The 14,532-nt window shown below is 51.4% G+C and overlaps 1 protein-coding gene across 2 annotated transcripts in view; it reads right to left on the bottom strand.

Annotated features, from left to right (window-relative positions):
- Window positions 1-14,532, bottom strand: part of SIK3 (SIK family kinase 3) — a 453,545-nt gene that overhangs the window by 87,322 nt on the left and 351,691 nt on the right. For both annotated transcript variants that reach the window (XM_063943297.1, XM_063943296.1), the window contains exon 5: window positions 5,509-5,633. In XM_063943297.1, the coding sequence (XP_063799367.1) occupies window positions 5,509-5,633 (125 nt within the window). The remainder of the gene's footprint in view (window positions 1-5,508; window positions 5,634-14,532) is intronic.

Genomic DNA, 14,532 nt, shown 5'->3' on the forward strand with positions numbered 1-14,532 from the left:
GTCTCCTGCGGAGCCCGCTATTCCCCATGGTCCTGACGGAGTCCCCAGCATCCACTAGGACGTTAGAGAAAGGCCAATATCCCTCGCAGCTTCCTTTAGATAGCCCTGATATGGCCCAGTGTCAAAAGAACATTATCCCTGTCCAGGGTATCTATATCAGATGACAAGTTATCTGCCCACTTTTCAATAGCGCTACTTACCCATGCCAAAGCCACGGCAGGTCTGAGCAGCGTACCCGTAGTGACATAAATGGATTTGAAAGTATTTTCCTGCTTACGATCCACAGGTTCCTTTAGGGCTGCCGTTTCAGGGGACGGCAGCGCCACCTTTTTGGACAGCCGTGATAAAGCTTTGTCCACAGGGAAGGGTGACTCCCACTTTTCCCTATCCCTCGAGGGGAACGGATATGCCACCGGAATTCTCTTGGGAATCTGAAACTTCTTGTCAGGATTTTCCCAGACCTGTTCAAAAAGCGTGTTCAGTTCATGAGAGGGAGGAAACGTTACCTCAGGTTTCTTTCCTTTAAACATACAGACCCTTGTATCAGGTACAGCAGGGACCTCCGTGATATGCAACACGTCTTTTATCGCCACAATCATGTACTGAATGCTCTTAGCCAGTTTTGGATTTAATCTGGCATCACTATAGTCGACACTGGAGTCAGAGTCCGTGTCGGTATCTGTAGCTATCTGGGTAAATGAACGCTTTTGTGACCACGAGGGGGTCTGAACCTGGGACAACACATCCTCTACAGATTTTTTCCATGCCTAGTTTTGAGACTCAGATTTATCCAATCTTTTATTCAACCGAGCCACATTGGCATTCAAAGCACTCAGAACATTTACCCAATCAGAAGTCGGCGGTGCCGACAGGGTCACTCCCACAGCCGTTTCTTTACCTAATCCAGTCTCCTCCTGGGAAGAGCACTTTGCCTCAGACATGTCGACACACGTGCACCGACACACACAAACACACTGGGCATATAGGGGACAGACCCACAGTAAAGCCTGTCAGAGAAACACAGAGGGAGTTTGCCAGGTCACAACCCAGCGCATATCCCGGTTCTGAACACTTTTATATAAAGTCCCAGACCTGTTAGCGCTTTATATTACATTAAATAGCACCAAATATACTGTGCCCTCCCCCTTTTTTTTTTTGCACCCTGTTATTGTACAGCAGGGGAGAGGAAGGCCAGCGTCTCTGCAGCTCTGTGGAGAAAATGGCGCTGGTGAGAGCTGTGAGGGCTAAGCCACACCCCCTCAATGGCGCGCTTCAGCCCCACTATTTTATTCAATATTTATACTGGCGGGGGCCCAGATTCAGTGCCTAGGCACTTAAAAAACACTTTTGCCAGGTCTAAAGAGGATTTACATGCTGCCCCCCCCCCCCCCCCCATCTCCCCGCGCCCTGCACCATGTAGTGCCGCGGTGTGTGGGAGCATGGCGCGCAGCGCGCCCGCTGTGCGGTATCTCCAAGCCGTTACTGAAGTCTTCTGATCTTATTTACTCACCCATCTTCTGACTTCTGGCTCTGCAAGGGGGGTGACGGCGGGCTCCGGGAACGAGCATCTAGGCGTACCTAGCGTTCAGACCCTCAGGAGCTAATGGTGTCCTGTAGCCTAAGAAGCAGAGCCTTGAAACTCACAGAAGTAGGTCTGCTTCTCTCCTTTAAGTCCCACGATGCAGGAAGACTGTTGCCAGCAGTTATCCCTGAAAATAATAAACCTAACAAGTCTTTTTCTGAGAAACTCTGGAGAGCTCCCCAGTGTGCAACCAGTCTCACTGGGCACAGATTCTAAACTGTGGTCTGGAGGAGGGGCATAGAGGGAGGAGCCAGTTCACACCCCTTTTAAAGTCATAAAGTGCCCATGTCTCCTGCGGATCCCATCTATACCCCATGGATCTTGAAGCATCCCCAGCATCCTCTAGGACGTATGAGAAAACAACAAAACCAAAAACCCCATCCTTGTGTTATGATCAGGTAGCAGTAATCTTTAGTGATCGGGGGAAACCCGATATGCAGCAATAAGAAGAAAACAGTAGTTTAGTATATACAAACTAGGTGCTTCATCGCGCCCTACGGGCGCTTTTCACACCGTCGTAAGGGGCTACGCCCCCTTAATCCCTGTACGCCGTTCAATATATGTATTATATGCAGTATTACCTGCATTCCTAGTTTTGTGGGTGGTTAAATATTGCACAATGATAGGGCGTCGGATGGTGAAGGGGCGTAGCCCCTTGCCACGGTGTGAACAGCGCCTGCAGGGCACACTGTACAGAATGCAGCGGGTGTGGGGGGGACCGAAGGTGGGGGAGGGGGTCGGGAGGCGCTGCGGGTGGGGATGTGCGGGGGAGTGGGATCCGGAAGCGGTATGGGGGGGCGCGGGGGTGTCGCAGGTAGGGGAGGGGCAGGTACGGGGATCTGGCGGATGGGGGAGGGGGTGCCGGAGGCGCTGCAGGTGGGGAAGGGGGGAGTGCGCCGCGGGTGGGGTAGGGGGTCCGGAAGCGAAGCGCTTGAGGGAAGGGCAGGTGTGGGGGTGCAGCAGATGGGGGAGGGGGGTGGGGAGGAGCAGCAGGTGGTGGAGAGGCATGTGCAGTGGGGCCACGCGGGTGGGGTAGGGGGTCAGGAGGTGCTGAGGGTGGGGAAGGGGCGAGTGCACTGCGGGTGGGGTAGGGGGTCCGGAAGCGATGCGCGTGGCTGAAGGGCAGGTGCGGCAGATGGGGGAGGGTGTCCGGTTGCAGTGCGGGTGGTTGAGGGGCAGGTGAAGTGGGTGGGGTAGGGGGTCAGGATGTGCTGCGGGTGAGGGAGGGGCGGTTTCGGGGGTTGACTGCGGATGGGAGAGGGTGACTGTAGAGCAGAGGTTCTCAAACTCGGTCCTCGGGAGCCCACACAGTGCATGTTTTGCAGGTAACCCAGCAGGTGCACAGGTGTATTAATTACTCACTGACACATTTTAAAAGGTCCACAGGTGGAGCTAATTATTTCACTTGCGATTCTGTGAGGAGACCTGCAAAACATGCACTGTGTGGGCCCCCGAGGACCAAGTTTGAGAACCTCTGCTGTAGAGGCTGTGGTTGGACGGGGGGGGGGGGGGGGGGATGCGGGGGGGTCGCTGTGGTTAGGGGGGTCTGTGGTTGAGGGAGGGGAGTGGGGGCCGCGGCTGGTGTAGGGGGTCTGGAGGGGCCGCATGTGAGGGAGGGGGGGTGCGGCGGATGGTGGAAGTGTCGAAAGGCGCTGCAGGTGGTGGATGGGCGGGTGCGGGGGTGCCGCGGGTAGGGAAGGGGCAGGTACGGGGATCCGGATGGGGGTTCCGGAGGCGCTGCAGGTGGGGAAGGGGCGAGTGTGCCCCAGGTGGGTTAAGGGGTTTGGAAGCGACGTGCATGGGGGAGGGGCAGGTGTGGGGGTGCGGCAGATGGAGGAGGGGGTCGGGAGGCTCTGCAGGTGGTAGAGGGGCGGGTGTAGTGAGGCAGGGTGTCAGGAGGTACTGAAGGTAGAAAAAAGGGCGAGTGCGCTGCGGATGGGGTAGGGAGTCCCGAAGCAACACGTGTGGGGGAGGGGTGAGTGTGCTGCGGGTGGGGGAGGGGTCCGGAAGCGACGCGTGTGGGGGAGGGGCAGGTGCGGCAGATGGAGGAGGGGGTCAGGAGGTGCTGTGGGTGGGGGAGGGGCGGTTGCGGGGGATGACTGGGGGTGGGGGAGGGTGTCTGTAGATGCTGTGGGTGGAGGGGGGTCTGCGGTTGGGATATTCTGTGGATGAGGGAGGGGCAGGGGAGAGGGGGGGCGTGGGTAGTGTAGAGGGCCTGGAAGTGCCGCGTGTGGGGGGGAGGGTGGCGTGTGGTGGAGTGGCAGGTGGGCGGTTGGTGGAAGGGTCCGAAGGCACTGCGGGTGGTGGATGGGTGGGCGCTGCAGGTGGGGTATGGGGTGAGGAGGCGCTGTGGGTGGGGGAGGGGCTGCTGCGGGGGTTGACGGCAGATGGGGGAGGGGCTGCTGCGGGGGTTGACGGCAGATGGGGGAGGGTGTCTGTAGAGGCTGTGGGTGGAGGGGGGCGGATGCGGGGTGTGGGGGCTGTGGTTGGGAGGGTCTTGGGTTGAGGGAGGGGCAGAGGAGTGGGGGCCGTGGATGGTGTAGGGAGGTCTGGAGGCGCCGCATGTGGGGGGAGGGGTGGTCGTGTGGGGGATGGTGGAAGGGTCGGAAGGCGTTGCAGGTGGTGGATGGGCGGTTGCGGGGGTGGGGGTCAGGAGGCGCTGGGGGTGGTTGTGGGGGATGTCAGCGGATGGGGGAGAGTGTCTGTGGATGGAGGGGTAGTGGATGCGGGGGGCTGTGGTAGGGGGTTGGGAGGTGCTGCGGTGGTGGGAGGGGCAGGGGAGTGGGGGCTGCGGGTGGGGTAGGAGTTCTGGAGGCACCGCGTATGGGGGAGGGTCAGGGCAGGTGCGGCGGACGGTGGATGTGCTGCGGGTACTGTACCTGGCAGCAAGGTAGTTGGAGGGTAATCATTAGCAGCTATCAGTGACACTGCTAATCTCTCTGCCCCAAGGATCCCATCTCTCATCATCAGCAGCAGGGCCGCAGGCCACCCGGGCTCAGTGTCAGGGTTACTGTGTGGCGGGCAGCCGGGGAGCACAGCAGTGTGCGGTGTCCCTGATACCGCGTGAGCCGCGCTGCCTCCTCACATCTCCCCCCCACCAGGCACACAAGCACATCTCCACACGCACATCTCCCCCCCCCCCGCTCATTTCTCCCCCGCCAGGCACATCACCCGCCCGCACATCTTCCCCCCACCCACCCGCCAGGCACATCTCCCCCCGCACATTCCTCCCCCCCGCCAGGCACATCTCCCCCCGCACATTCCTCCCCCCCCCCCCCCCCCCCCCCCCCAGGCACAACTCCTCCCTCCCCCCCCCCCCCCCCCCCCCCCCCCCCCCCCCCGCCAGGCACATATCACCCCCGCCATGCAGCCGGGGAGCACAGTAGTGTGCTGTGTCCCCGCTGCCACGTGAGCCGCTCTGCCTGACATCTCCCCCGGCCAGCGGTCCGACATGCAGCGGCCCGCACTGGGCACATCAGGCAGTGATCATGTCCGGAGCGGGGACCCGCTGTACCGTGAGGACCGAACGGAGGGCTGTGTCGGCGGTGCAGGGCACTGTGACAGGCGCCGGGGCTCAGGCGGGGAGAGGGAGTGAGAGCCGCTCGGCGTCAGACGGAGAGTCGCCTCCCGCCCTCACATCTTCGGCGCGGGACCGGGGGGGATGATGGATGCCTCTACACCGGACCTTGGTCGGAAGACTGGGGACATGTGCGCCGAGAAGGTGTGTGGCAGAGCTTCTCCTCATTGGCAGCCGTCACTGATTAGCCCACATCTGTGACTCCGCCCAGCGTTAGAAATGCAGGCACAGAGTCACAGGGCTATTATATAGGAGATTAAACCAATGAGAATTCAAGATAGCTTTCGATAGAGTATCCATTCTGAGATAATTAGCATTCATTTCTTGAATCCATAGACTTGTTACTCACCCAGATGTCCACCTTAGGTCCTTCATACTCCTTCCCTTCAAACAGTTCTGGGGCTGCATAAGGAGGACTACCACACCAAGTCTTCAATAGCTGCCCTGGAGTAAAGCGATTGCTGAAGCCAAAGTCTGTGGAAGGGAACAGAAAACAGAAAAGTAACTGATTACAGTATTGTGCAAGGATGAGCAGCAGAAAATATGGTACCAAAAATACTAATAAAGTCTAGATTTATTGAAATTAATAATTGTTCTTATATAAAATCAGAAATGTTTAGAAATGTATGGCAAGCAGCAAAATGCATATTAGTTATTATATTCCTCATAGATGTCATCAGTTGGGAGGTGCCTCCATTTATCAGTCAACAACATTTGTATATCCACTCATATCAATATCCCAGCCTGTAACTTGATATGTACAAGTCACGTCTACTGAACAGCGAGAACAGATATGGAAATAGAGATGGAAGTTGCCACATGAATTAAGCCTAATGCGTGGTACACAATAGAACGATGTCGGCACGATATGCCGTTTTCTAACGACATATTGTTTACATCGCTTAGTGTGTACTGGGCATTACGCGCTCCGCGGTCGTTAGCGACGGACGCTTGGTTGGATATACTGCACATCCAACCAAGCATTGTCGCTAGCGTACTGTAGTATGCTAATGAAGGACGGAACATCGGAACGCATCCCCATCGCTCTAGTGTGTACCCCTGTAAGATTGTAATTTCTTAAAGCTAGATGAATTGCTGAATGTCACATGATCAATTATTTACATGACTACTAGAACCAAGGGATGAAGACTTGTATATGGAACCTTGTAAGAAGGCTGTATATCAGGCATCTAACCAATGTGTCTTAGACAAAAGGAAACCATCTTCTAATTCAAGTCTATATATAAATTAAAAATTATATATATGACAGGATGTGTCTCATTAGCTGGTGAAGTGTAATATAAGCACTTCCGGGTGTATATACTGTGCTTTTGCGTCTTCAACATTGGGTGAAATATACTGCAGCATTATTTGTAGATGCACTGTATAGTGCATCTGGTGAGTTGGTGGGTATGTATTATATGCATCTGTGAACGTTTAGCTTGTGTCCTACGTTGTTGTTATTTGTAGTGAGCCGGTAGAACGCATATGATGCACTTCCGGTATTTCCGGGTGTGCACTGTGCCTCCCCGGCTGATGGTGGTTAGGAACAGGTGTGTATAATTGAACCTGCTGATATGTATGGTGTAACAGACCTTTGTGTTAGTGTTATCTTGTGATATACTTTATGCAGTGTTGGGGCGCCAGCATTGTCAGGTGTGGTCATTGATTACTGATGATTGTCTAATTAATGTTTGCTGTGTTGCTATATAAGGGGACCCGGTAGGCATAGTCAGTATGCTGTTAGCTGGCATGCTGACTGGATGTCTGCGGTGACTGTCTTGAAAAAGACCTTATAGGTCGAAACGTCGACTATTTATTGATGACTGCGATGAACTAATAAAAGCCTTTTAAATTTATTGGACTGGTTTTTGTATTGGCCCACTTTTGAGATCTCTTTGGTCTCGGATACCTGGTATATGTGAAACTCTCCTTGGGGTTTTTTGAGGAGCACCCCTATATATGGATTTTTCTGATGTGAGTGCGGACTTTCAAAGAAATTATATATATATATATATATATATATATATATATATATATATATATATATATATATATATATATATATATATATATAAAAGCTGGTAATCCCCACTCACATCCAAATAGATTCATCCGTGGGGTGCTCCACAAAGGTAATATGTTCCACAAATATGTCCAGTCAGGTCATTCAGACCAATAGAGGGCACTCACCAATCCTTTAAAAAGTCGGTGTTTCGACCCTAGAAGGGTCTCTCTCAAGACGAGCAATGAAGGTCTCCATGGTAGGAGGTAGTCCCTGTTGCTTGTCTTGAGAAAGACCCTTCTAGGGTCGAAACGTTGACGGGATTCCAGAGTCTGTATTTCCCCTCTAGTCAGGATTCCGGCGTTGGCATTGTGACGTCCGGTATCCCGACTAACAGTATGGTGACCGCTTCCCATTCTCAGAACAATGAACATGGGGGAGTGGGCGGAATCCACATTTGGAGAATGCCTTCTTGATCTAAAATACTATCAAAAATGATAGCTTGTGTAAATTATCCTGGATAAATCAGAATACTTTCAAAGTCAGTAACAAAATCACCATTCATGAGACATGTTACAATGTGCATGTACACACAACTGATAAATTCAGTTTACAGAATTAATTCTAGAGTTATTCAATTTCATTGCAAGATAGGGATATCCTGGGGATACAGCTACATACATTTGGTAAAAGTACAGTATGACAATCTGTGTAACCTAGGCACATTATTTAATACAGTAATAGAATCACCAAGTAGGTAATGAGCATGGTAAACTTCAATATAAAACCGAATATTCAGGTAATCTCAAAATCTGTATTAAAAAAAATAATAATAATAGGATTTTGGTTACCTACAGGTAAATCTTTTTTTCGTAGTCCGTAGAGGATGCTGGGGTCCACATTAGTACCATGGGGTATAGACGGGTCCACCAGGCGCCATTGGCACTTTAAGAATTTGAGAGTGTGGGCTGGCTCCTCCCTCTATGCCCTCCTACCAGACTCCGTCTAGAAACTGTGCCCAAGGAGACGGACATCTTCGAGAGAAGGATTTTAAACAGATAGTGGTGAGATTCACACCAGCTCACACATACAAGGCACATCAAGCTAACTAGCTTGAAATGCAGCAACCGCTGAAACATTACTTACCAAGTAACAATACAGTACTCCACTAAAACGAATTTGTACTGAACCAAATAACGATAGCAGAAAAACGAAGCGCTGGGCGGGCGGGCACCCAGCATCCTCTATGGACTACGAGAAAAGGATTTACCAGTAGGTAACCAAAATCCTATTTTCTCTTACGTCCTAGAGGATGCTGGGGTCCACATTAGTACAATGGGGATGTACCAAACCTCACAGAACGGGAGGGAGAGAGCGGAGGTTCCTGCAGAACTGATTGACCAAACTTCAGGTCCTCAGAGGCCAAAGAATCGAACTTGTAGAACTTTGCAAACATGTTCGACCCAGACCAAGTAGCCGCTCGGCAAAGTTGTAAAGCCGAGACCCCCCTGGGCAGCCGCCCAGGAAGAACCGTAGGACACCGCAATCCTGCCGTAGAAAACGCATGCTGGATAGTGAACCTAATCCAGCAAGAGATTGTCTGCTTAGAAGCAGGACACCCAAGTTTTTTGGGATCATATAGGACAAACAGAGAGTCCGATTTTCTGTGATGAACAGTCCTCTACACATAGATTTTCAGAGCCCTTACAACATCCAAGGACTTTGATGAAATTGAGGAGTCAGTAGCAACTGGCACCACAATAGGTTGGTTGATAAGAAATGCTGACACAACCTTTGGAAAAAACTGCTGACGTGTCCAAAGCTCAGCCCTATCTTCATGGAAGATAAAGTATGGGCTTCTACAGGACAAAGCCCCCAACTCCGACACACGTCTAGCAGAAGCTAAGGCCAACAAAGTGACAGCCTTCCACGTGAGAAACTTGACCTCAACCTCATGTAGAGGCTCAAACCAGTCTGACTGGAGGAACTGCAACACCACTTTAAGATCCCAAGGCGCCGTAGGCGGCACAAAGGGAGGTTGGATGTGCAGAACTCCCTGCAAAAAAACCTCAGGGAGGGCAGCCAACTGTTTCTGGAAGAAAATGGATAGGGCCGAAATTTGTACCTTTATGGATCCCAACCTCAGGCCCATATCCACACCTGCTTGCAGGAAGAGAAGAAAACGTCCCAGTTGAAACTCCACCGTAGGAAACTTCTTGGACTCACACCAAGATACATATTTTTTCCAAATACGATGGTAATGTTTAGACGTAACTCCTTTCCTAGCCTGTATCAGGGTAGGAATAACCTTGTTTGGAATGCCCTTCCGAGCTAGTATCTGGCGTTCAACCTCCATGCCGTCAAACGTAGCCGCGGTAAGTCTTGATAGGCGAACGGCCCCTGCTGCAGCAGGTCCTCCCGAAGAGGAAGAGGCCTCGGCTCTTCTAGCAGTAGATCCAGAAGATCCGCGTACCAAGACCTTCTTGGCCAGTCCGGACCAATGAGGATCGCTTGAACCCTTGTTCTCCTTATGAGCTTTAGCACTCTTAGTATGAGTGGAAGTGGAGGAAACACGTACACCGACTGGAACACCCACGGAGTCACTAGGGCGTCCACTGCCACGGCTTGCGGGTCCCTCGACCTGGAACAATACAGCTGAAGCTTCTTGAGACGAGAGGCCATCATGTCTATTTGAGGTATACCCCAAAGATTTGTCACCTCCATGAACACCTCCGGATGGAGTCCCCACTCTCCTGGATGGAGATCGTTTCTGCTGAGGAAGTCTGCTTCCCAGTTGTCTACTCCGGAATGAAGATTGCTGACAGTGCCAACGCATGTTTTTCTGCCCAGAGGATGATTCTTGTTACCTCTGACATTGCAGCTCTGCTCTTCGTTCCGCCCTGTCGGTTGATGTAAGCCACTGTCGTTACATTGTTCGACTGCACTTGAATGGCCCGATTTCTCAGAAGATGGGCTGCTTGGAGAAGACCGTTGTAGACGGCTCTTAGTTTCTAGAATGTTTATCGGCAGGCCGGCTTCCAGACTTGACCACCTTCCTTGGAAGGTCTCCCCTTGAGTGACTGCGCCCCAGACTCGGAGAATTGCATCCATGGTTAGAAGGATCCTGTCCTGAATCACAAACCTGCGGCCCTCCAGAAGGTGAGGTAGTTGCAACCACCAGAGGAGTGAAATCCTGGCCTTTGGTGACAGACGAATCCTCTGGTGCATATGTAGATGGGATCCCGACCACTTGTCCAGGAGATCCAGTTGGAAGGACTGAGCATGAAACCTCCCATACTGTAGAGCCTTGGGCTGGCTTCAGGACATCCCGGACCATTGTTTGCATCACCAACGCTTTTTCCTCTGGAAGAAACACCCTCTGCACTTCCATGTCGAGGATCATTCCCAGAAAGGACAACCTCCGGGTTGGTTCCAAATTTGATTTTGGCAGATTCAGGATCCAACCGTGTTCCCTGAGCAGGTTTGGTCGTGAGAAGGATGGACTGTAACAGCTTCTCCTAGGACGGTGCCTTTATCAGCAGATCGTCCAGATATGGAATTATGTTCACCCCCTGTCTGCGGAGGAGAACCATCATTTCCGCCATCACCTTGGTGAAAACCCTCGGTGCTGTGAAGAGGCCAAATGGCAGAGCCTGGAACTGATAGTGACAGTCCAACAGTGCGAATCGTAGGTACGCATCCTTGATATCCAGGGATACCAGGAATTCCCCCTCTTCCAGACTTGATATCACCGTCCTTAGAGATTCCATTTTGAACTTGAACTCCTTCAGAAAGGGATTTAGCGATTTTAGGTTCAGTATGGAACTGACTGAACCATCCGGTTTCGGTACCACGAAAAGGATTGAATAGTAACCTTTGTTTTGCAGATGAGGAGGGACCGGTACAATAACCTGAGCCTTCACCAACTTCTGGATAGCTGCCTGCAGGACATCTTTGTCTGCCAGCAAAGCTGGCAAGCCTGATTTGAAGAATCGGTGAGGATGGAGATCTTGAAATTCCAGCCTGTACCTCTGGGACACAATATCTTGCACCCAGGGGTCCAGGACGGACGACACCCAGACGTGACACAAAAGCCTGAGACTCGCTCCCACCGGCCCCACCTCCGGGGCGTGCAGTCCACCGTCATGCGGAGGACTTCGGCGTACCTTAAGCAGGTCTCTGTTCCTGGGAACCCACCGCAGCCGGTTTCTTGGATTTGGGCCAGCCTCCCCTAAAGAAGGTGTTGGACGGTCTGGCCTTTCTGGGCTTGGCAGCACGAAAGGGCTGTGATGCAGTTGAAGAAAAGGGTTTCTTCGTGGCAGGTGCAGCTGAGGGAAGAAAAGGTGACTTACCCGCCGTAGCCGTGGAGATTCACGCATCTAACGCTTCTCCAAAGAGAGCCTGACCTGTGTAGGGTAGAGTCTCCACACTTCTCCTGGATTGCACGTCGGCAGATCACTGCCGCAGCCACAGTCCTCAACGAGCTGAGACAGACATGGAAGAAATTCCTGCAGCCATGGAACCCAGGTCTTTCATGGTTTCTACGAGAAATTGTGCCAAATCCTGAATGTTATGCAAAAACAATTTAAGATCAGATTTATCCATAGTATCCAAATCTTCAAGTAATGTGCCTGGCCACTTTACTATAGCTTTGGTAATCCAAGCACTGGCAATAGTGGGACGTAGTATTGCCCCTGAAGCCGTGTACATGGATTTGAGCGTATTATCAATTTTACGATCAGCCGGCTCTTTCAAGGCGGTGGATCCTGGAACAGGTAAAACCACCTTTTTTGAGAGTCTGGATACAGACGCGTCAACAATGGGCGGGTTTTCACATTTTTTTTCTATCCTCCACAGGGAAAGGAAATGCCACCAGGACCCTTTTAGGGATCTGGAATTTTCTCTCAGGGTTTTCCCATGCTTTTTCAGAAATAGCATTTCATTCTTTTGACGCAGGGAAGGTTAGCGAGGGTTTCTTATTTTAAGTAAAGTAAGCCTCCTCAACCTGCACAGGTGTTGTATCAGTAATATTCAACACATCCCTAATGGCCTCCATCATCAACTGCACCCCATTTGCAAGAAATGCTTCCCCCCTCAACACATCCCCATCACCGTCCTCAGTGTCAGAATCGGTATCCATGTCATCTTGCATAATCTGTGCAAGAGCACGTTTTTGGGAATATACAGCCCTGAGGTAACAGAACTGGACCAGACTGCCATAGAGCTCTGTAAAGCCTGAGTTGCAGACTCATTCTGTGCAACCCTAGTAGAAATATGAGAAATCATAGATTTGATAGAGGATAACCACTCAGGCTCCCTTGCTGGTATCTGTGCTAAAACAGTGCAATCCTGATTACATGGTATGGGATCATCCTGAGAGGACATATCCTCTGCAGCATATGACACAGAGTCCCTGGACATAGCTTAATGGAGACCACAGACACTCCACACAAACACAGGGGAGGGCAGCCAGAGTTTCACCCCCAAGAATGGCGACACACAGAGATTGGAGCCAACCCACACACAGCGCTTTTTAGGTAAAGGGAGATCCCCCACCAGCGCTGACTGTACACCTTAATAGGTTACACAACCTTTATACACCCTCCCCCCCCTTCTACAACCCCCTGGTACCGCGAGAGATAGCTGGAGTTGTTCTGGAGGGACTTGCTCTTCACTGACAGCATTGTGCAGGCAGGAAAATGGCGCTGAACACTGCTGGGTCCGCTCTGAGGAGAAGCTCCACCCCAAAATGGCGCGGTCTTCCCGCTCTTCATAGAATTATACTGGCCTGAGGAATTTGGCTGGCAGAGATCCCGGGACCCCGACAGGCTGTGTGATCAGTGTAGGGTGTAGGAGCTGACTCAGGGCGCCCCTCACAGCGCCACACTATGTACTGCGCTCCATACCCTGTTGCCGCCATCTTCACACGTCCCCCCTGCTTGCTAGGGGGGTCGGTGACTCACTCGCCACCAATCTTTTGGCTCTGTAAGGGGGTGGCGGCATGCTTCTGGGGTGAGCGATCTGCTCAGGAGCTCAATGTCCAGTCAGCGGAGATAGTGGCTCAGACCCCGCAGGGCGGACACTACTCCCCCCCCCCCCCTTTCTTAGTCCCACGAAGCAGGGAGGCTGTTGCCAGCAGCCTCCCAGTAAAATAATAAACTCTAAAATAAGCTGTGACCGGCTCCTCCGGGCACATTTTCTAAACTGAGTCTGGTAGGAGCGGCATAGAGGGAGGAGCCAGCCCACACTCTCAAACTCTTAAAGTGCCAATGGCTCCTGGTGGACCAGTCTATACCCCATGGTACTAATGCGGACCCCAGCATCCTCTAGGACGTAAAGAAAGCTTTTTTTATAACAGAACCAACTTTTACTGTTGTACGTTTTAATTTAACCATATTATGGAGAGAGAATTATTTACAGCCGTTAAATTGTCTTATTTCCATTATATTAACCCTGATATTGAGACATTATGTGATCATTTAATCCAGTGGATCCCAAACTGTGTACCTAGGTAGGTACCCTGGGGTGCCACGAGGCTCTTGCAGGGGTGTCCAGGGTTGGTGGTCCAGGACCAAATAAAATTAATTATCGTCAAAGTGATGGGTAAAAAAACAGTGCTAGTGGCAGCCTATCATAAAAAGGGATGCAGTTAATTTCCCGACAATCGGGATCCCAAAGTTCAAAATACCGACGCCGGAATCCCGTCAACAGTCAAACTGCCGGTGGTCGAAATCCCAACCATTGCCCAGTATTCCCACTAGGGTGGCGATCCACGCCACCACCCAAGGGGGAATATAAAAGTACATAGCCCGCGAGGGGACAAGCTGCGCTCGACGTCGGGATTCCGGCGTTGGTATTTCGACCGCCGGGGAAATACTACTGCATCCCATAAAACATGGACAATCAGAAGCACAACTGTACACTACCACATAACTAAACCTCAGGATGACAGGTAGGCACAATTTACTTCCTTTAATATTTTTTCCCACATTTTGCAATAAATAAACTTTTATCCTAGGGGTGCCGTGAAAAAATTCTGAGTGCCGTGATTCTAGAAAGTTTGGGAACCAATGATTTAATGAAACATTTTCATTGCTTTATATGCAAATGAATGAAAGCCTGCCCAAACAGTAATACTGTTTGCATTCAGTTAACACTTCTAGAATAAAAGAGACCCAATATGAAGTACTAGATCACAAATCAAAATTATTTTCCTCTAAAAGCAACACAGAGCACTTTAACGGATTAAGGACGCCAACATCTTGTACCTGTGTTGACTTTTACGTTTTAGGCTCTATGTCCATATTTTCATGGAACTGCCCAAGGGTAAAGGGGTAGTCAGGAAGCACTGGGACATGAAAGGAATCA

This window comes from Pseudophryne corroboree, chromosome 10, assembly GCF_028390025.1.
Source record: "Pseudophryne corroboree isolate aPseCor3 chromosome 10, aPseCor3.hap2, whole genome shotgun sequence".
Taxonomy (NCBI): domain Eukaryota; kingdom Metazoa; phylum Chordata; class Amphibia; order Anura; family Myobatrachidae; genus Pseudophryne; species Pseudophryne corroboree.